This window comes from Carcharodon carcharias, chromosome 8 (genome assembly GCF_017639515.1).
Source record: "Carcharodon carcharias isolate sCarCar2 chromosome 8, sCarCar2.pri, whole genome shotgun sequence".
Lineage (NCBI taxonomy): Eukaryota > Metazoa > Chordata > Chondrichthyes > Lamniformes > Lamnidae > Carcharodon > Carcharodon carcharias.
Window position 1 is genome coordinate 143491952 of NC_054474.1, and position 21454 is coordinate 143513405.

The 21454-nt window shown below is 46.7% G+C and overlaps 1 protein-coding gene across 3 annotated transcripts in view; it reads right to left on the minus strand.

Annotated features, from left to right (window-relative positions):
• Positions 1 to 342: 342 nt before the first annotated feature.
• The window catches only part of LOC121281371 (protein FAM163B-like), a 31144-nt gene continuing 10032 nt past the window's right edge, over positions 343 to 21454 (minus strand). Inside the window, exons 2-3 of one of the 3 annotated variants that reach the window (XM_041194308.1) lie at positions 7872 to 7987; positions 343 to 855 (exon numbers count right to left, since the gene is read on the minus strand). In XM_041194308.1, the coding sequence (XP_041050242.1) occupies positions 499 to 855; positions 7872 to 7964 (450 nt within the window). In that variant the 5' untranslated portion in view covers positions 7965 to 7987 and the 3' untranslated portion in view covers positions 343 to 498. Of the gene's footprint in view, positions 856 to 7701; positions 7837 to 7871; positions 7988 to 21454 lie in introns of those variants that run through there. The other 2 variants (XM_041194310.1, XM_041194311.1) reach the window with 2 other exon arrangements.

Genomic DNA, 21454 nt, shown 5'->3' on the forward strand with positions numbered 1-21454 from the left:
ACCAATCCAAGTAAAGTCTCTAAAAACCAGATCCTAAACAATGTAGAGTCAATCAGCGCTCTTGAGTACATCTTTAACCACCCATTAACTTCTGTCACACCATCAGATCATACATAGAAAAGAAACATTAACATGAACCACTGTCATCCTTATTAAAAATTCACTTCACAATTTATCAGGCCACTTAATAAGAACATAAAAACAGGAGAGGAGTAAACCAAAGAGATGAAATCAAATAGATCTTATCCATTCAAAGATTAAATTAACACATAATGCATTAATAAAACTTTTGTATAAATTATACTTTGTTCTTTATATTCAGGCCATTGGTTTTACAGTGATTGAACCGATTCTGTTTCTATCATTTGGGATTGCAAGAATTTTATTGGTGTTTCAGGAATCACATTCAATGATTCCATTCATTTCCCATGAAAGACATAAACTAGTGGCCTTGTTTATACAACTGCTGTTGTATAAACCCTTGAGTAACAAACATCTTCATACATCAGTGCTGATACTTCGACTTCTGCTGAAAGCATCTCTTGTCAGCTTGGCCCTGCTCATGGGCAGGTCCTTGGGAATTGTTAGCATTTCCAACTCCTCTTCACTCACAGTGTTATAGCTCACACTCTCACCTCCATTCCCAATCTCTGCAATCTGATGGCAATGGAAGTGTGGCTTGCAGTGGGAACAGAGAGCTCCAGGATGAGAGTGATCCTGGGGGTAGGCTATAGAACTGAAGTTAAGTCCATTTCCAGCGCTGTGATTGTAGTAAGCAGCCGGCAGACGTGAGTGCACTGCAAAATCTGGTTCCTCCTCATCACCATCCCATTCCTCCCTCTTGCAGCAATAATACTGTAAAGAAAAAGTAAGACTTGCAATTACACCACCTAAGGATCCCAGAACAACTCATCACTAATCAAGTACTGTAATAATGCAGCAGTCAATTTCTGCACATCAAGCTCCCACAGACAGAAACATAGCACACAGCACATAGCTCAACAGAAGTTAATGCATCAGGTGCTGGACAGTGCTTTGAATTCTAATATTCTGTGTAGTTACAAACTTATAGCAGACAGATAGAAAAAGGCTATCTGGCCCAGTGAGTCTGCTCCATTCAGTCACATCAAGTTGCCACCTACTAGTTACTTCTGCCCAATGCTATGTATTTTTCCATAGGCAGAAGAGGAAAAAATATCAGGGGCAAGCATACCAGGGCTGCACTCAAGATGTATAATTTACAAACAGCATTAACAAAATTATGCAAAGGAATGGAATTAGGACTCCAGCTCCACCTCACCAAGGACTCTCGATGCTTCCACTGTCTCTAGTTTGTCAGACTGCTTGTCCAACATTCGTTATTGGATGGGCAGAAATTTCCTGCACCTAAATATTGGGGGTCCAGTAGCTACTGTCTCCAGTCCCTGCCACAAACTCCTTTCCCTGGTACCAACAGTGTCCCCTCCCCAGCCACTGTCTGCCCCATCTCTGCCCCACCTCAGTGCATCTACTGATGAAACACTCATCCATGCTTTTGTTAGCTCCAGGCTTAGATATATCATGCTCTCCTGGGCAGCCACCTATGTACACAGCATCCCCCAGAAACTTGAGCTAAACCAAAACTCTGCTGACAATTTCCTAATCCACCACAAACACTGTTCCCCATTGACTCCATCCCTCTCATGACAACCGTCTGAAGCTGAACCTGACTGTTCACAACCTTGGTATCATATTTGGCTATTGTGGTGACCTTTGACCCGGAACGAGTAAAGTAAGGAACATTTGTCTGTGAAATCTAATTGTTTTTAAGAATGTTTGGAAAGGACTTTTACAAGTTTGCATCAATGTAAAAGGATAAATTGTAATTTTCTTGCTTAATAAGAAATACTAGTCCATGTAACCTGGCAGCCCTTGATCTGGAAGCAGTAACAACAGGAAGGAAGTGCAAACCTAAAGCTTTGTGACAAGACGTAAAGGAAAGCTGCAGACACAAAGAAGAGCTACAAGCAGAGGAGTTGGAGGTTGAAGGTGATCAGTGCTCAGATGCACACAAAGAGCAAATCTCTCAGGAGGAGGTCAGTTTTTCTGTTTAGCAGAAAAGACAAGTACTGTGTGAGTTGGCTAAAAAGACATAAAACCTGGAAAGCTGTGTGAGTAGCTCAGAGGTGCTTCAGACGGTTGTCATGAGAGGGATGGAGTCAATGGGGAACAGTGTTTGTGGTGGATTAGGACCTCAGAGCCGGATGTTTTCCCAGAAGTAGCCAAACTGTGAACCGCGGTGTTATTGGTTGGTCGGTTGAAAAGGAATGTTGGAAAGCTACACCATCAGAACTGTTGTGACCCAAGGGAGACAGGAGAAGTGTGCCTCACTGATGATAATTGTAGCCATGAAACTTTAAGGTGAAAGCTGTCAGGTAGAACTCCTGACCTACCTTCAATACTGTGAATAAAAAACAACATATTGTAGAACTGTGTAGCTATGTTGTGCCACATTTGTGTGGGGAATGATGCAGATAAGATGTATCTTTGTTGTATCAATTTTTTAAAATAAAATTTATAGTTTGATTTGAAATATCACCTGCCTGTTAATTCATGTGTAATTTGTGTTTGTTCTGATTCATGTTAAAGTGAAAAATGGAATTTTGTTGGTGCTTTTGTCGTTTGGAGATCGTTCAGTAAATTTGGTTATTTTGGTTTCCGGTTTCTATACAGGGATCGTAAAACTGTGATGAGCATTCTAAATCTGCTCCAAAACCAAGACCGCCTACTTACAGCACTGTAACATTGTCCTAACTATACTCTGCCTCAGTTCACATGCTGCTGAAGCTCACATCCATACCTTTGTTACCTCCAGATTTGACTATTCCAATACGAATATACAAACGTCTATAGACTCCCTTTTATCCACAGCACATGTGACTCCTTTGAAGAGCTCAAATAAATTGGTTAAACATGATTTCCCTTTCACAAAACAATACTGACTCTTCCCAATTACCTTGAGTTTCTTAAATGCCCAGCTGTAGCCTCCTTAATGATCTAACATCTTCCCCACGACAGACAAGCTTACTGGCCTACAGTTTCCTGTTTTCTGCCTCCCTCCCTTCTTGAATAAAGGGGTTATATTTGTTACTTTTCAATCTGATGGAACCTTTCTAGGATCTAGGGAATTTTGCAAAATTAACATTAAGGCATCGACTACCTCACTCACCACCTCTTTTAAGACCCTAGGATGAAGTCCATCAGGACCCGGAGAGTTGCCAGCCTGCAGCTCCATCAGTTTGCTCAGTACCACTTCCCCAGTGATTTCAATTTCACCAAGTTCCCTTCTCCATTCCACCTCCTGATTCACACCTATTGCTGCAACATTTTTTGTGGGGAGGTGATGGTGTAGTTGTATTGTCGCTGGACCAGTGATCCAGAGACCCAGTGTAATGCCCTGGAGACTCAGACTCAAACACCACCACGGCAGATGGTGGAATTTAAATTCAATAAAAACCTGGAATTAAAAGTCTAATGATGACCATGATACCATTGTTGATTGTTATAAAAACCCATCTGGTTCACTAATGTCCTATAGGGAAGAAAATCTGTCATCCTTACTTAGCCTGGCCTATACATGACTCTAGACCCACAGTAATGTGGATGACTCTTAAATTCCCTCTGAAATGGCCGAGCAAGCCACTCAGTTGTATCAAACCACTCCAAAGACACAAAATAGGAATGAAACCAGACAGACCACCCGGCATCGACCTAGGCATCAAAAATGACAACAGCAAACTCAGCCCTGTCGACACTGCAAAGTCCTTCCTACTAACATTTGGGGGCTGCTGCCAAAATTGGGAGAGCTGTCTCACAGACTAGTCAAGCAACAGCCTGACATAGTCATCCTCACGGAATCATACCTTACTGATAATGTCCCAGGCTCCACCATCACCATCCCTGGGTATGTCCTGTCCCTCTAGCAGGACAGACCCAGCAGAGGTGGTGGCACAGTGGTATACAGTCAGGAAGGAGTTGCCCTGGGAATCTCAACAACAGCTCTGGACCCCATGAAGTCTCATGGCATCAGGTCAAACATGGACAAGGAAACCTCCTGCTGATTACCACATACTGCTCTCCCTCAGCTGATGAATTAGTGCTCTTCCATGTTGAACATCACTTGGAGAAGGACTGAGGGTGGCAAGGTCGCAGAATGTACTCTGGGTGGGGACTTCAATGTCCATCACCAAGAGTGGCTCAGTTGCACCACTACTGACTGAGCTGGCCGAGTCCTAAATGACATAGCTGCTAGACTGGATCCGTGGCAGGTGGTGAGGGAACCAACAAGAGTGAACAACATACTTAACCTCATCCTCACCAGCCTGCCTGCCACAGATGCGTCTGTCCATGACATTATCGGTAGGAGTGACCACAACACAGTCACAGTGGAGACAAAGTCCCGCCTTCATTTTGAGGATACCCTCCATCATGTTGTGTGGCACTACCACCGTGCTAAATGGGATAGATTTCGGACAGACTGGGTATCCACGAGGCGCTGTGGGCCGTTAGCAGCAGAATTGTACTCAACCACAATCTGTAATGTCATGGCCCGGCATATCCCCACTTTATCATTACCACCAAGCCAGGAGATCAACCCTGGTACAATGAAGAATGCAGGAGGGCATGCCATGAGCAGCACCAGGCATACCTAAAAATGAGGTCTCAACCAGGTGAAGCTATAACACAGGGCTATTTGTGTGCCTAACAGCATAAGGAGCATATGATAGAGCTAAGCGATCCCACAACCTGTGAATCAGATCTAAGCTCTGCCGTCCTGCCACATCCAGTCGTGAATGGTGGTGGACAATTAAACAACTCGCTGGTAGAGGAGGCTCCACAAGTATCCCCATCCTCAATGATGGGGGAACCCAGCACATCAGTGCAAAAGATAAGGCCGAAGTATTCGCAACAATCTTCAGCCAGAAGTGCCAAGTGGATGATCCATCTTGGCCTCCTCCAGAGGTCCCCAGTCTCACAGATGCCAGTCTTCAGCCAATTCGATTCAGTCCACATGATATCAAGAAACAGCTGAAAGCACTGGATACTGCAAAGGCTATGGGCCCTGACAACGTTCTGGCAATACTACTGAAGACTTGTGCTCCAGAACTTGCTGCGCCCCCAACCAAGCTGTTCCGGTACAGCTACAAAACTGGCATCTACCCACCTATGTGAAAAATTGCCCAGGTATGTCCTGTACACAAAGAGGAGGACAAATCCAACCAGGTCAATTACTGCCCCATCAGTCTACTCTCCATCATCAGTAAAGTAATAGAAGGGGCCATCAACAGTGCTATCAAGCGGCACTTGCTTAGCAATAACCTGCTCACTGATGCCCAGTTTGGGTTCTGCCAGGGCTGTTCAGCTCCTGATCTCATTACAGCCTTGGTTCAAACATGGACAAAAGAACTGAACTCCGGAGGTGAGGTGAGAGTAACTGCCCTTGACATTAAGGCCACATTTGACAGAGTGTGGCATCAAGGAGCCCTAGCAAAACTGGTGTCAATGGGAATCATGGGGGAAACTCTCCGCTGGTTGGAGTTATACCTAGCACAAAGGAAGATAGTTCTGTTTGTTGGAGGTCAGTCATCTCAGCCATCTCCAGGACATCACTGCAGGAGTTCCTCAGGGTAGTGTCCTGGGCCGAACCATCTTCAGCTGCTTCATCAATGACCTTCCTTCCATCATAAGATCAGAAGTGGGGATGTTCGCTGATGATTGCACAATGTTCAGCACCATTCATGACTCCTCAGATACTGAAGCTGTCCACGTCCAAATGCAGCAAGGCCTGGACAATATCCAAGTTTGGGTTGACAAGTGGCAAGTAACATTTGTGCCACACAAGTGTCAGGCAATGACCATCTCCAACAAGACAGAATCCATCCATCGCCCCTTGATGTTCAATGGCATTACCATCACTGAATCCCCCACTATCAAAATCCTGGGGGTTACCATTGACCAGAAACAGAACTGGACTAGCCATAAAAATACTGTGGCTACCAGAGCAGGTCAGAGGCTAGGTACTGTGTGGCAAATAACTCACCTCCTGACTCCCCAAAGTCTGTCCACCATCTACAAGGCACAAGTCAGGAATGTGATGGAATACTCCCCACATGCCTGGATGAGTGCAGCTCCCACAACGCTGAAGAAGGACAAAGCAGCCCGCTTGATTGGTGCCACATCCACAAATATTCACTCTCTCCACCACCAATGCACAGTAGCAACAGTGTGTACTATCTATAAGATGCACTGCAGGAATTCACCAAGGCTCCTTCAACAGCACCTTCCAAACCCATTACCACTACAGTCTAGAAGGACAAGGGCAGCAGATAGATGGGAATACCACCGCCTGGAGGTTCCCCTCCAAGTAACACCATCCTGACTTGGAAATATATTGCCGTTCCTTCACTGTCGCTGGGTCAAAATCCCTGAACTCCCTCCATAACAGAACTGTGGGTGTACCTACACCACATGCACTGCAGTGGTTCAAGAAGGCAGCTCACCACTACCTTCTCAAGGGCAACTAGGCATGGGCAATAAATGATGGCCCAGCCAGCGAAGTCTACATTCCGTGAATGAATAAAAAAAGAGAATTCCAAAGTCGCACAACCCTGAGAGAACAAGTTTCTCCTCATCTCCGTCCGAAAAGGGCAACCCCTAATTTTAAAACAGTGGCCCCTAATTCTGGACACAAGAGGAAACATCCTTTCGATGTCCACCTTTTCAAAGCCGTTCAGGATCTTGTATACTTCAATCGAATCACCCCTCGCTCTTCTAAACTCCAGTGGAAACAAGCCCAGTCTGTCCAACCTTTCCTCATAAGACAACTCACTCATTCCAGGTATCAATCTAGTAAACCTCCTCTGAACCACCTCCAATGCATTTACATCCTTCCTTAGATAAGGAGACTAAAACTTTTGTCTTTACTCACTTCATCTAAGTCGTTGATGTAAATTGTAAAAAGTTGAGGCCCCAGTACAGACCCCTGTGGGACTCCACTTGTCATATCCTGCCAATCCGAAAAAGACCCATTTATGCATACTCTCTGCTTTCTACCAGCCAGCTAATCTTCTATCTGTGCTAATATGTCAATCCGTACACCATGTACTTTTATTTTCCGCAATAACCTTTGATGTGGCAACTTATCAAATGCCTTCTGGAAGTCTACAGGTTCCCCTTTATCCATTGCGCATGTTACTCCTTCAAAGAACTCCAATAAATTGGTTAAACAAGATTTCCCTTTCACAAAACCATGCTGACTGTTTCCGATTACCTTGAGTTTTTCTAAGTGCCCAGCTATAACCTCATTAAAGATTGATTCTAACACCTTCCCTATAATAGACATCAAGCTAACTGGCCTACAGTTTCCTGTTTTCAGCCTCCCTCCCTTCTTGAATAGAGGGGTTATACTTGCTACTTTCCAGTCTGATGGAAACTTACCTTCCCCAAACTTCTCTTCCTCTCTCCCCTCCTTTGGTATCTTCCTTCAAACCTACCTCTTTCCCAAGCTTTTGATCACCCCACCCCCCACCTCAATAACTTCTCGTCACCTCAGCTTGCCTCTCACAGACTGGCTCACCAATGTTCCCAGAGATACTTCCTTCTCCCAAAGGCGGTTGCCATGGAGTTAAAATCAAGCGCTAAATATTTCTAAGATACACTTACCTTAAACTTTATACGTTTTGTATATTTCATCACAACAAGAAAACATGTGGTTTTACCCCCAGCTACCATTCCATGGCTGTTCTTTGGGGAATGGGAATGGACTATAAAACATCGGGTTTATTTGTTTAAGATGGCTTTACTTTAGGCCTGCAGGTTATCCTAACACTGACCTGCAGGCGGCAATAACACAACACGATGATTATACAGAGCAGAATAACTGTAGCCAATATTCCACCTGTGATCACCACAGTCCCGGCTGTCATTCGACCAGCTCTCCATTAACAACCTGTAAAAGAGAGGACAGGAAATTCAAGGAGAGAGTGAGGCAGCGACAGCTTTCGACAAAAGGAGAATATTAAACTTTGAAATTAAGAGAGGAAAGCTCCAAATATTAATGTTCTGTCAGGAACAATCCCAGCATTCCTAGCAATGGGCAATCTGATATTCCCAGAAATGGTCAATCCGGCCATTCCCAAAAACAGCCAATCCGGCCATTCCCAACAATGGTCAATCCAGCCATCCGCAGAAATGGTCAATCCATCCACTCCCAGCAATGGTCAATCCGGTATTCTCCACAATGGTCAATTCGGTATTCTCAAAATGGTCAATCCGACCATTCCAGCAATGGTAAATCCATTCATTCCCAACAATGCTCAATTCGCCATTCCTAACTGGCCAATCCGTCTATTCCCAAAAATGATCAATCCGGCCATTGCCAACAATGGTCAATCCGGCCATTCTCAGCAACGGTCAATCCCAGCCAATCACAAAAAATGTCAGTCCAGCCATTCTCAAAAACATTCAATCCAGCCATTGCCAAAAATGGTCAAACTGGCCATTCCCAAAAATTATCTTGCATTCCCAACAATAGTCATTCCGGTATTCCCAAAAATGGTCAATCTGGTATTCCCAATAATGGTCATTCTGATATTCCCAACAATGGTCAATCCGGCCATTCCCAAAAATGGTCAATTCGGCATTCCTAACAATGGTCAAGATGGCCATTCTCAGCAATTATTGTCCAGCATTCCCAATGGTCAATCCAGCGAATCCCAAAAATGGTCTATCCAATATTCCCACCAATGATTAATCCAGCAGATCCCAAAAATGGTCAGTCAGGTATTCCCACCAAAGGTCAATCTGGCCCTTCCCAAAAATGGTCAATCTGCCATTCCCTGAAATGGTTAATTCAGTCATTCCCAGCCAGGCGGCCGCTCTGCTCACTGATAGAAGGAATGATAACTGGAGTGTGCTGTACCTGAAGTGGTAGATCCCTGAGAGTGTTCATGAACTATTCCAATTTTATAAAATATACTCCAGTTTTTGTTTACTTTTTCTCAATATGACAGTTTGTAGTTTCCCCAAATCACCACATTCTTCACTGTCGGCTTTTTCTGTGGCGGTTGGTGATCAGAAAATAAAGGTGCTGGGATTGCAATCTTAGCTAGGGACACGGTGCAGTCAGGTACTAGAAAAGAGGCTTCTAATTCCAAATAAATCAGTCTGTCTTTCTCCTTGGTTATAATATCATAGAATCTTATAGCACAGAAGGAAGATATTTGGTTCATTGTTCCTGTGCTGGGATTAATTGTGGGGCTCTAGACTTCAATCACATTTACCTATTCCTTTCACAGTTTTCTTCATCTTTTTCCTTTATAAACATTTAACCAATTCCCCTTTAATGATGTGATTGTCCCTGGCAGGAACGGCCCATGTTCTAATAATGCTCCATGTCAAATAACTTCCGCTTTTTCCAGTTGAGATTTCCCTGTCTCTGCCCTGTTCACAGTGTCTGCCTTTCTGCACCTTCTCAGTTGGTGTTGCTCACAATTTCTGCCTGGGTTTTTGTTTGTGTAACAGTGAATTTCAAGCCACATGAAAGTGAGTTCTAATCATCAGTCTTCTCAACCCAAAAACAGCCCTTTGATTTTACACAAAGAAATTCTTCCTCAGAAACAGACGATAAACATCATAAACATAACGAGGCCAGACTGCGGACAGAAACACAGAACAAATTACCTGCCACTTGCTGGGTAATAACCAGGGCAAGTTTCTTCACACAGGCTCACATCACCAAATGTTCACAAATATTCCCGTGTCTCAACAACAGGCTGGGAAATATAAACAGCACATCTGGAACCACAGGCACTGCCGCCACCTGCTGATGTTACTGACATACTGCAACGTATTGTCATAGCAATTTCACCCAATCACCATTCTCTGCCTGTTACTATGACAATGGAAGGTTGCTCTGCATCCAGTTACCTTGACTACGATGATGCAACAATTTTCTCACAAATAAAAGGCTCCAAATACATATGTTCCCAAACAATATGATTCATTGCACTTGTGATGCCACCCACGGTCAAATTGCCTGCTGACACTTTAGGGCTAATATCAACCCAATCTGGGGTAATCCAGGGCAATCCAGGTGAGCAGGCAGTTCAAATGTCCACAGTGATTTACACACGTGAATTCTGCTGTTTTGTTTACTCTTAAGCTGCGAGGTACACCCGCAGGATGGGTACAGTCTCTCTAAATATGTTAATGAAACTGATGACATCATCAGGTGGGATTGTCGTTTCATCTTTTTCAAATCCCTCCCATTCCCCACCCCACAGGGACCCCTCCCTCCCATTCCCCACCCCACAGGGAGCCCTCCCTCCCATTACCCACCCCACAGGGAGCCCTCCCTCCCATTACCCACCCCCACAGGGACCCCTCCCTCCCATTCCCCACCCCCACAGGGACCCCCACCTTCCATTCCCCACCCCCACAGGGACCCCCACCTTCCATTCCCCACCCTAACAATGACCCCTCCCTCCCATTTCCCACCCCCACAGGGACCCTTCCCTCCCATTACCCATCCCCACAATGACCCCTCCCTCCCATTCCCCACCCCCACAACGACCCCCCCATCCCATTACCCACCCCCAAAGGGACCCCTCCCTCCCATTCCCCACCCCAAATGGGACCATCTCTCCCATTACCCAGCCCCACAGGGACCCCTCCCTCTCATTTTCCATCCCCACAGGATCCCCTCCCGCCCATTCCCCACCTCCACAGGGACCCCTCCCTCCCATTCCCCACCCCCAGAGAGACCCCTCCCTCCCATTCCCCACCCTCACAGGGACCCCTCCCTTCCATTCCCCTCCCCATAGGGACCCCTCCCTCCCATTCCCCACCCCCACAGGGACCCCTCCCTCCCATTGCCCACCCCCACAGGGACCCCTCCCTCCCATTGCCCACCCCCACAGGGACCCCTCCCTTCCATTCCCCTCCCCATAGGGACCCCTCCCTCCCATTCCCCACCCCCAGAGAGACCCCTCCCTCCCATTCCCCACCCTCACAGGGACCCCTCCCTTCCATTCCCCTCCCCATAGGGACCCCTCCCTCCCATTCCCCACCCCCACAGGGACCCCTCCCTCCCATTGCCCACCCCCACAGGGACCCCTCCCTTCCATTCCCCTCCCCATAGGGACCCCTCCCTCCCATTCCCCACCCCCAGAGAGACCCCTCCCTCCCATTCCCCACCCTCACAGGGACCCCTCCCTTCCATTCCCCTCCCCATAGGGACCCCTCCCTCCCATTACCCACCCCCACAGGGACCCCTCCCTCCCATTACCCACCCCCACAGGGACCCCTCCCTCCCATTCCCCACCCCACAGGGACCCCTCCCTTCCATTCCCCTCCCCACAGGGAGCCCTCCCTCCCATTACCCACCCCCACAGGGACCCCTCCCTCCCATTCCCCACCCCCACAGGGACCCCTCCCTCCCATTACCCACCCCCACAATGACCCCTCCCTCCCATTACCCACCCCCACAGGGACCCCTCCCTCCCATTGCCCACCCCCACAGGGACCCCTCCCTTCCATTCCCCTCCCCATAGGGACCCCTCCCTCCCATTCCCCACCCCCAGAGAGACCCCTCCCTCCCATTCCCCACCCTCACAGGGATCCCTCCCTTCCATTCCCCTCCCCATAGGGACCCCTCCCTCCCATTACCCACCCCCACAGGGACCCCTCCCTCCCATTACCCACCCCCACAGGGACCCCTCCCTCCCATTCCCCTCCCCATAGGGACCCCTACCTCCCATTCCCCACCCCACAGGGACACCTCCCTCCCATTGCCCACCCCCACAGGGACCCCTCCCTTCCATTCCCCTCCCCATAGGGACCCCTACCTCCCATTCCCCACCCCCACAGGGAACACTTCTCCCCCATTACCCACCCGCACAGACCAATTATAACCTGTATAAGAGAAACAAACAGAAAACAAGACAATTTAAAATGTTTCTGTAGCTACTGTCCATCAGACCATCGATGTAGAAATGTGTAACAGATTGTGTTAACACAATTGTTCACACTCCACCCCCCCTGCCAGAGATGCAGATTGAGCAACGACCATCTCCATGACAACCAAATTAAAACAGGTCACAGCTCACTCTCAATTATCAATACATCTGAAAATAGACAGGTACAACTGTAAAGAGTATAACAGCCTGCTTACTGCCTCAGTATCAAAAGGAGGGCCAAATCTACTGGTTTAATGCACTGCAATTACTCAAAAACATTTCTTAACTCTTTACCCACCAAATCAAATTCCCCCAAAGCAGTAACAGACCAGTGTCCATCGTGTTGTATCCTTTTTATACAGACCCGTCCCCACCAGTACTGTACCCCAGTGTTATACAGTGACAGACCTGCCCCAACCAGTACCTTACCCCAGTGTTATACAGTGACAGACCCGTCCCCATCAGTCCTGTACCCCAGTATTATGCAGTGACAGACCTGTCCCTGCCAGTCCTGTACTCCAGTGATATACTGTGATCAATCTGTCTCCACCAGCACTGTACTCTAGTGACAGACCTGCACCCATCAATGCTGTACCCCAGTGCCATACAATGACCAACTAGTCCCCATGAGTAATATACCCAGTGTTATACTGTGAAAGATCCATCCCCACCAGTTCTGTAGCCCAGTGTTACACTGTGACAGACCCATCCCCATCAATCCTGTACCCCAGTGTTATACTGTGACAGACCTGTCCCCATCAGCACTGATCCCCAGTGTTATACATTGACAAATTGGCCACCACCAGTCCTGTACCCCAGTGTTATGCTGTGACAGACCTGACCCCACCAGCACTATACCCCAGTGCCATACAGTGACCAACCTGTCCTCACCAGTACTATAACCCAGTGTTATACAGTGACAGACATGTCCTCACCAGTACCTGTACCCCAGTGTTATACAGTGACAGACCTGTCCCCACCAGTCCTGTATCCCAGCGTTAAACTGTGACAGACTGTCCCCACCAGCACTATATCCCAGTGTTACACAGTGACAGAACTGTCCCCACTAGCACTGTACCCCAGTGTTGCACAGTGACAATCCTGTCCCTACCAGTGCTGAACCCCAGTGTTATAGAGTGACAGACCTGTCCCAATCAACACTGTGCCCCAGTGTAATACAGTGGCCGACCAGTCCACACTAGCCTGTGCCCAGTGCCCTACAGTGACAGGCCTGCCCCCACCAGCACTGTACCCCAGTGATATACAGTGACGGACCTGCACCCTCCAATGCTGTACCCTGGTGTTATGTACCGGCAGACCTGTCCCCACCAGTGTTTTATCCCAGTGTTATAAATTGACTGAACTGTCCTCATCAGCACTATACCCCAGTGTCATACAGTGACCAATCAGTCCCCACCAGTACTGTTCCCCAGTATTAAACATTGACAAATCGGCCACCACCAGTGCTGTATCCCAGTGTTATACTGTGACAGACTTGTCCCCTTCAGTACTGTACCCTAATGATATACAATGACAAACCTGTCCCCACCAGCACTATACCCCAGTGCCATACAGTAACCAACCTGTTCTCACCAGTACTATACCCGTGTTATTCAGTGACAGACCTGTCCCCACCAGTATTGTACACCAGTGTTATACAGTGACAGACCTGTCCCCACCAGTACTGAACCCCCATGTTATAGAATGACAGACCTATCCCCATCAGGACTGTACCCCAGAGTTATGCAGTGACGGACCTGTCTCCACCAGTGTTGTAGCCCAGTGTTATGCAGTGACAGACCTGTCCCCACCAGTGCTGTACCCCAGTGTTCTACAGTGACAGGCCTGTCTCCACCAGTGCTGTACCCCACTGTTATACAGTGACAGGCCTGTCTCCACCAGTGTTGTACCCCACTGTTATACAGTGACAGACCTGTCACCATCAGTGCTGTACCCCAGTGTTATACAGGGACCAACCTGTCCTCACCAATACTGTACCCCAGCATTATACAGTGACAGGCCTGTCCTCACCAGTATTGTACCCCAGTGTTACACAGTGACAGACCTATTCCAACCAGTACTGTAGTCCAGTGTTATACAGTGCTAGACATGTCCCCACCAGAACTGTACCCCAGCATTATACTGTGACAGACCTGCATACACCAATACTGTGCCCCAGTGTTATACAGTGACAGTCCTGTCCCCACCAGTGCTGTACCCCACTGTTATACAATGACAGTCCTGTCCCCACCAGTGTTGTACCCCAGTGTTATACAATGACAGTCCTGCCCCCACCTGTACTCTACCCAGTGTTATACAGTGACAGGCCTGTCTCCACCTGTACTGTATCCCAGTGTTATACAATGACAGACCTTTCCCCACCAGCACTGTTCCCCAATTTTATACAGTGACAGACCGGTCCCCATCTGTGTTGTACACCAGTGTTATACAGTGACAGTCCTGTCCCCACCAGTGCTGTACCCCACTGTTATACAATGACAGTCCTGTCCCCACCAGTGCTGCACCCCAGTGTTATACCATGATAGACATATCCCCATCAATGCTGTACCCTAGTGTTGTATAGTGACAGACCTGCCCCTATCAGTGCTGTACCCCAGTGTTATACAGTGACAGATCTACCCTAACCATTGCCCCAGTTTTCTGATATTTTATTGTGTGACCTATACAATAGGTAATCCTATATCCTACTCTGCATAAACGTAAGGTCATCCAAAACTCTGCTGTCCATTTCCCTACAACCCTCTGGGATCTCTGCATTCCTCCAATTCTGGTTTCTTCCCTGATTTTAATCACTCCAGCTGCCAGTCACCTTCAGCTGCCAGGAACCTATGATCTGGAATTCCACCCTTCATGTTCTCCACCTCTTTAACTTGATTTCCTCCTTTAAGATATTCCTTGAAACCTCCTTCTTTGCCCAAGCTTTTGGATTCCTATCCCTAATTTCTCCTTCCATGCTTTCGCGCCAAAAACAGAAAATGCTGGAAAAACTCAGCAGGTGTGACTGCTTTTGCGGAGAGAGAAATAGAGTTAACGTTTCGAGTCCTTATCACTTTCCAGATCTCTGAAGAAGAGTCATACGGACTCGAAACGTTAACTCTTTTCTCTCTCCACAGATGCTGTCAGACCTGCTGAGTTTTTCCAGCATTTTCTGTTATTATTTCCGGCCTCCAACATCTGCAGTATTTTGCTTTTATCTTTTTGTCTTTTAATGCCTGGGTATTCTATTATTACATTGATTGAATTGTGGGATGGTAGCGTAATGATAATGTTACTGGACTAGCAATCCAGAGATTTTACTTTATACCCTGAAGTTGTGAGATGCCAGCACAGCAGCTGGGAGTATCTAAGATTAATTCATAAATCTGGAATAAAATGCTAGCCTCATTAATACTGGGGTTGTAATAAAAACCCATCTGGTTCACCAATGATCTTCGAGAGGAAATCTGTAAATATCTCCTCTGGTCTTCATGTGACTCCAGACCCACAGGAATGTGGTTGACCCCTACCTGCCTAATGGTCAAGTGAGCCACTCAGTAAAATCAAATAAGAATAAAGGAGTGATCCATATCCTGGTTGGTGAATGATGTCTTCCTATTCCTAGATAAAAACAAAAAAACTGCAGATGCTGGAAATCCAAAACAAAAACAGAATTACCTGGAAAAACTCAGCAGGTCTGGCAGCATCGGCGGAGAAGATTCTTCTCCGCCGATGCTGCCAGACCTGCTGAGTTTTTCCAGGTAATTCTCTTCCTATTCCTATCTCTCCTGCCCCTAAGCAAAAGACCTTTTTTTAAATACATTTCGGGATGTGGGTGTCACTGGCTACGTCAGCCTTTATTGTTCATCCCACTTAGATCTGTACAAGATTGATCCTTGATGTTTTTAGTGGCAGAGTACATCAGTCTCCATTGAGAGAGAAACCGTTTAATCTTCATTGAAGATTTGTTCTAATAAATTCTGTCTTAAATTTTCAGTTTCTTTAAGAGCTGTGTGACATCACCTGGAGCTGAGCTACTGTGATATGAGTGGGCAGATTTGCATGGATTCCTGGTCTTAATTGTGTAGGCGGAACGATGAAAATGAAGAAGAGAATTGGAAAATTGATACTGAAGAAAACAGAGCCAGTGAAGGCTTGTCCTGAAAATTAAATCAGAGATTGTAGGAAGGTCTTTAGTAATCTGTTGGATGCTGCAAAGACAGTGGCATTAGGTCCTTACAAAGCCAGATAGAGCTGCAAGAGGAAGTTGCTAATCTTCAATGTGATCCTAAATCCTGTGCTGCAGTACAGCACGGTGTGGAATCAGGCCAGCTCTGTGACACAGGACAGTTAGTGTAACAGTGACACTCCCGTCAAACAGCAAACCTTCTGTGGGCTTGTCACTAAAGTTGCACAATGATTATAACAATTCTGACAAATTTTAACGTGTGAAACTACAAATCATGTTTATTTACCTTTTCTTCTCAATGTTTCATGTTATTTAAAAAGTTCTTTTTCACTGTGTGTCTGAACAAGTCCTTTTCCTGAGAAAGCAGTGAAGAGAAATCCCTTTGACAATAAAATTATATTAAGGAGACCAGCCGTGTTGTGACGTGGTTCCAACTTGCAGCAACAATCAGATAATTTCACTGCAGCTTTGTTTCACAGATCCTTAAGAAGGCAGCAACATTGCCGGTTGGGTACAGCAGCAGAGTGGTTACATTTTTGAACTAGTAATCCAAAGGTGGGGGGTGTGGCAGCATTGATTAAAGATGGTATTACAGTTCTGGAGAGAGAGGATGATCCAGAGGGGTCACAGGCAGAATCTCTCTGGAATGAAAAAGGTGCAACAGCATTGGCCGGTGTAGTATATAGACCGCCAACTAGTAGAAGGGGTGTAGAGAAACAAATTTGCAAAGAAGTTATAAAGAGCTGCAAGAATTATAGAGTAATTGTGATGGGGGACTTCAATTATCCAAATGTAGGGTGGATTAGGAATAGTGCAAAGGGACAAGAGGGGCAAGAGTTCTTGGAATGTGTTTAAGATAATTTTCTGCAGCAGTATGTTTCCAGTCCAACAAGAGGGCAGGCACTGTTGAACCTGATTCTGGGGAATGAATTGGCCCAAGTGGATCAAATATCAGAGGGAGAGCATTTGGGGGACAGTGACCCATGGGATCATAAACTTTAAGTTGGCATGGAAAAGGACAAGGAACAATCCAAAACAGGGATAACTAATTGGGGGAAAGTCAACTTCAATGAGATCAGAATGCATCTGAGTCGAGTGAGTTGGAATCAAATGTTGGTGGAAAAGACAGTGGCTGAACAATGGGCCACTTTCAAAGAGAAGGTATTGCAGGCAAAGTCACCTTGAAGGGGTAATGTAGGGCAAATAAACCTAGAACACTCTGGCTGATGAAAGAAATAGAGGTGAAGATAAAAAGGAAGAAGTGCGTGTATGACAGATATCAGGTAGAAAATACAATGGAGAATCAGGCTGAATATAGGAGTACCAGAGGTGGAATGAAAAAACTAATCAGAAAAGCAAGGAGGGAGCATGAAAAGAGGCTGGCAGTGAACATAAAAGGGAATCCCAAGATTTTCTATAAGCATATAAATAATAAAAGGGGGATAAAAGAAAGGTAGGGACGAATAGGGATAAAGGAGGACACTTGCTTGTGGAGGCAGGAGAAATAACAGAGGGATTAAACAAGTACTTTGCATCTGTCTTTACAAAGGAAGAAGCTGCTACACGGGCTGAGGTGGGAGAGGAGATAACTGGTATACTCGAAGAATTTACAATTGAGGAGCTGGAGATGTTATAAAGGCTATCTTTAGTTAAAATAGCTAAGGCACCAGGACCAATTGAGATGCAACCGAGGATACTGAGGGAGGTGAGAGTGGAAATTTTAGAGGCACTAGTGATAATCTTCCAGTCTTCCATAGACACAGGGTGGTGCCGGAGGACTGGAGAATTGCGAATATTACACTTTGTTCAAAAAGGGTGTTTTTTTTCATTCATTCACGGGATGTGGACTTTGCTGGCTGGGCCAGCATTTATTGCCCATCCCTCATTGCTCCTGAGAAGGTGGTTGTGAGCTGCCTTCTTGCAGTCCATGTGGTGTAGGTACATCCACAGTGCTGTTAGGGAGGGAGTTCCAGGATTTTGGCCCAGTGACAGTGAAGGAACGGCAATATTTTTCCAAGTCAGGATGGTGAGTGACTTGAAGGGGAACTTCCAGGTGGTGGTGTTCCCAAGTTCCCTTGTCCTTCTAGATGGTAGTGGTCGTGGGTTTGGAAGGTATTGTCTAAGGAGCTTTGGTGAGTTCCTGCTGTGCATCTTGTAAATGGTACACACTGCTGCTACTGTATGTTGGTGGTGGAGGCATGAATGTTTGTGGATGGGGTGCCAATCAAGCGGGACTGCTTTGTCCTGGATGGTGTCAAGCTTCTTGAGTGTTGTGGGAGCTGCACTCATCCAGGCAAGAGGGGAGTATTCCATCACACTCCTGACTTGTGCCTTGTAGATGGTGAACAGGCTTTGGGGAGTCAGGAGGTGAGTTACACATCGCACCATTCTTAGCCTCTGACCTGTTCTTGTAGCCACAGTATTTATATGGCTGGTCCAGTTCTGTTTCTGGTCAATGGTAACCCCTAGGATATTGGTATTGGGTGATTCAGTGATGGTAATGCCATTGAATGTCAAGGGGCAATGATTAGATTCTCTCTTGTTGGAGATGGTCATTGCCTGACACTTTTGTGATGCAAATGTTACTTGCCATTGTCAACCCAAACCTGGATATTGTCCAGGTCTTGCTGCACTTGGACATGGACTGCTTCAGTATCTGAGGAATCACGAATGGTGCTGAACATTGTGCAATCATCAGCGAACATCCCCACTTCTGATCTTATGATGGAAGGAATGTCATTAATGAAGCAGCTGAAGATGGTTGGGCCACGGACACTACCCTGAGGAACTCCTGCTGTGATGTCCTGGAGCTGAGATGACTGACCTCCAACAACCACAACCATCTTCCTTTGTGCTAGGTATGACTCCAACCAGCGGAGAGTTTCCCCCCTGATTTCCATTGACTCCAGTTTTTCTAGGGCTCCATGATGCCACACTCAGTCAAATGTGGCCCTGATGTCAAGAGCAGTCACTCTCACCTCACCTTGGGAGTTCAGCTCTATTGTCTATGCTTGAACCAAGGCTGTAATGAAGTCAGGAGCTAAGTGACCCTGGCAGAACCCAAAGTGGGTGTCAGTGAGCAGGTTATTGCCAAGCAAGTGCCACTTGATAGCACTGCTCATGACCCCTTACATCACTTTACTGATGATGGAGAGTCAACTGATGGGCTAATAATTGGCCCAGTTGGATTTGTCCTACTTTTGTGTACAAGACATACCTGGGCAATTTTCCACATAGCCGGGTAGATGCCAGTGTTGTAGCTGTACTGGAACAGCTTGGCTAGGGACGCAGCAAGTTCAGGAACAGAAGTCTTCAGTACAATTGCTGGAATATTGACAGGGCCCATAGCCTTTGCAGGATCCAATGCCTTCAGCCATTTCTTGATATCACCTGGAGTGAATCGAATTGGCTGAAGACTGGCGTCCAGAGGAGGCTGAGATGAATCATCTACTTGGCACTTTTGGTTAAAGATTGTAACAAATGCTTCAGCTTTATCTTTTGCACTGATGTGCTGGGCTCCTCCATCATTGAGGATGGGGATATTTGTGGAGCCTCCTCCTCCAGTGAGTTGTTTAATTGTCCACCACCATTCATGACTGGATTTGGCAGGACTGCAGAGCTTAGATCTGATCCATTGGTTGTGGAATCACTTAGCTCTGTCTATCACTTGCTGCTTATGGTGTTTGGCACGCAAGTAGTCTTGTGTTATAGCTTCACCAGGTTGACAACTCATTTTTATGTATGCCTGGTGCTGCCCCTGGCATGTCCTCCTGCACTCTTCATTGAACCAGGGTTGATCCCCTGGCTTGATGGTAATGGTAGAGTGGGGGATTTGCTGGGCCATGAGGTTACAGTTGAGTACAATTCTGCCTCTGCTGATGGCCTGCAGAGCATCAAAAGTGTCCAGTCAGGAGTTGCTAGACCTGTTCAAAATTTATTCCATTTAGCACGGCTGTAGTGCCACACAATACGATGGAGGGTATCCTCAATGTGAAGGAGGAGTCTTTGTCTCCACAAGGACTGTGCGGTGGTCACTCCTACTGATACTGTCATGGACAGATGTATCTGGGACAGGCAGGTTGGTGAGGATGAGGTCAAGTATGTTTTTCCCTCTTGTTGGTTCCCTCACCACCTGCTGCAGACCCAGTCTAGCAGCTATGTCATTTAGGATTTGGCCAGCTCAGTCAGTAGTGGTGCTAGTGAGCCACTCTTGGTGATGGACATTGAAGTTCCCCACCCAGAGTACATTGTGCGCCCTTGCCACCCTCAGTGCTTCCTCTAAGTGATGTTCAACATGGATGAGCACTGATTCATCAGCTGAGGGAGGGCGGTACGTGGTAATCAGCATGAGGTTTCCTTGACCATCTTTGACCTGATGTCATGAGTCTTCATGGGGTCCGGAGTCGATGTTGAGGTCTCCCAGGGCAACTCCCTCCCAACTGTATACCACGGTACCCCCACCTCTGCTGGGTCTCTCCTGCCGGTTGGACAAGACATACCCAGGGATGGTGATGGTGGTGTCTGGGACATTATCTGCAAGGTATGATTCCGTGAGGATGACTCAGGTTGTGGCTTGACTGGTCTGTGAGACAGCTCTCCCAATTTTGGCACAAGCCCCCAGATGTTAGTAAGGAGGATTTTGCAGGGTCGACAGAGCTGAGATTGCCGTTGTCGTTTCCGGTGCCTTGGTCGATGCCAGGTGGTCTGTCTGGTTTCAGTCCTTTTCTGTGACTTTGCAACAGTTTGATACAACTGAGTGGCTTGCTCGGCCATTTCAGAGGGCATTTAAGAGTCATCCACATTACTGTGGGTCTGGAGTCATATGTAGGCCAGATCAGGTCAGGACAACATATTTCCTTCCTTAAAGGACATTAGTGAGCCAGATGGGTTTTTTTACGACAATTGGTAATGGTTTCATGGTCACCATTAGACAACTAATTCCAGGTCTATATTGAATTCAAATTCCACCACTTGACGTGGGATTCAAACCCGGGTCCCCAGAGCATTACCCTGGGTCTTTGGATTACTAGTCCAGCAACAATACCACCACGCCATCACCTCACCTAAAGGTGCAAGGATAAAGCCAGAAACTACAGACCAGGCAGTTTGACTTCACTGGTAGGGAAACTTCTAGAAACTATAGTTCAGGACGAAATCAATAGTCATTTAGACAAGTGCAGGATAATTAAGGAAAGCCAGCACGGATTCATTAAGGGAAAGTCATGTTTAACTAACTTGCTGGAGTTTTTTGAGGAGGTAACAGAGAAGTTTG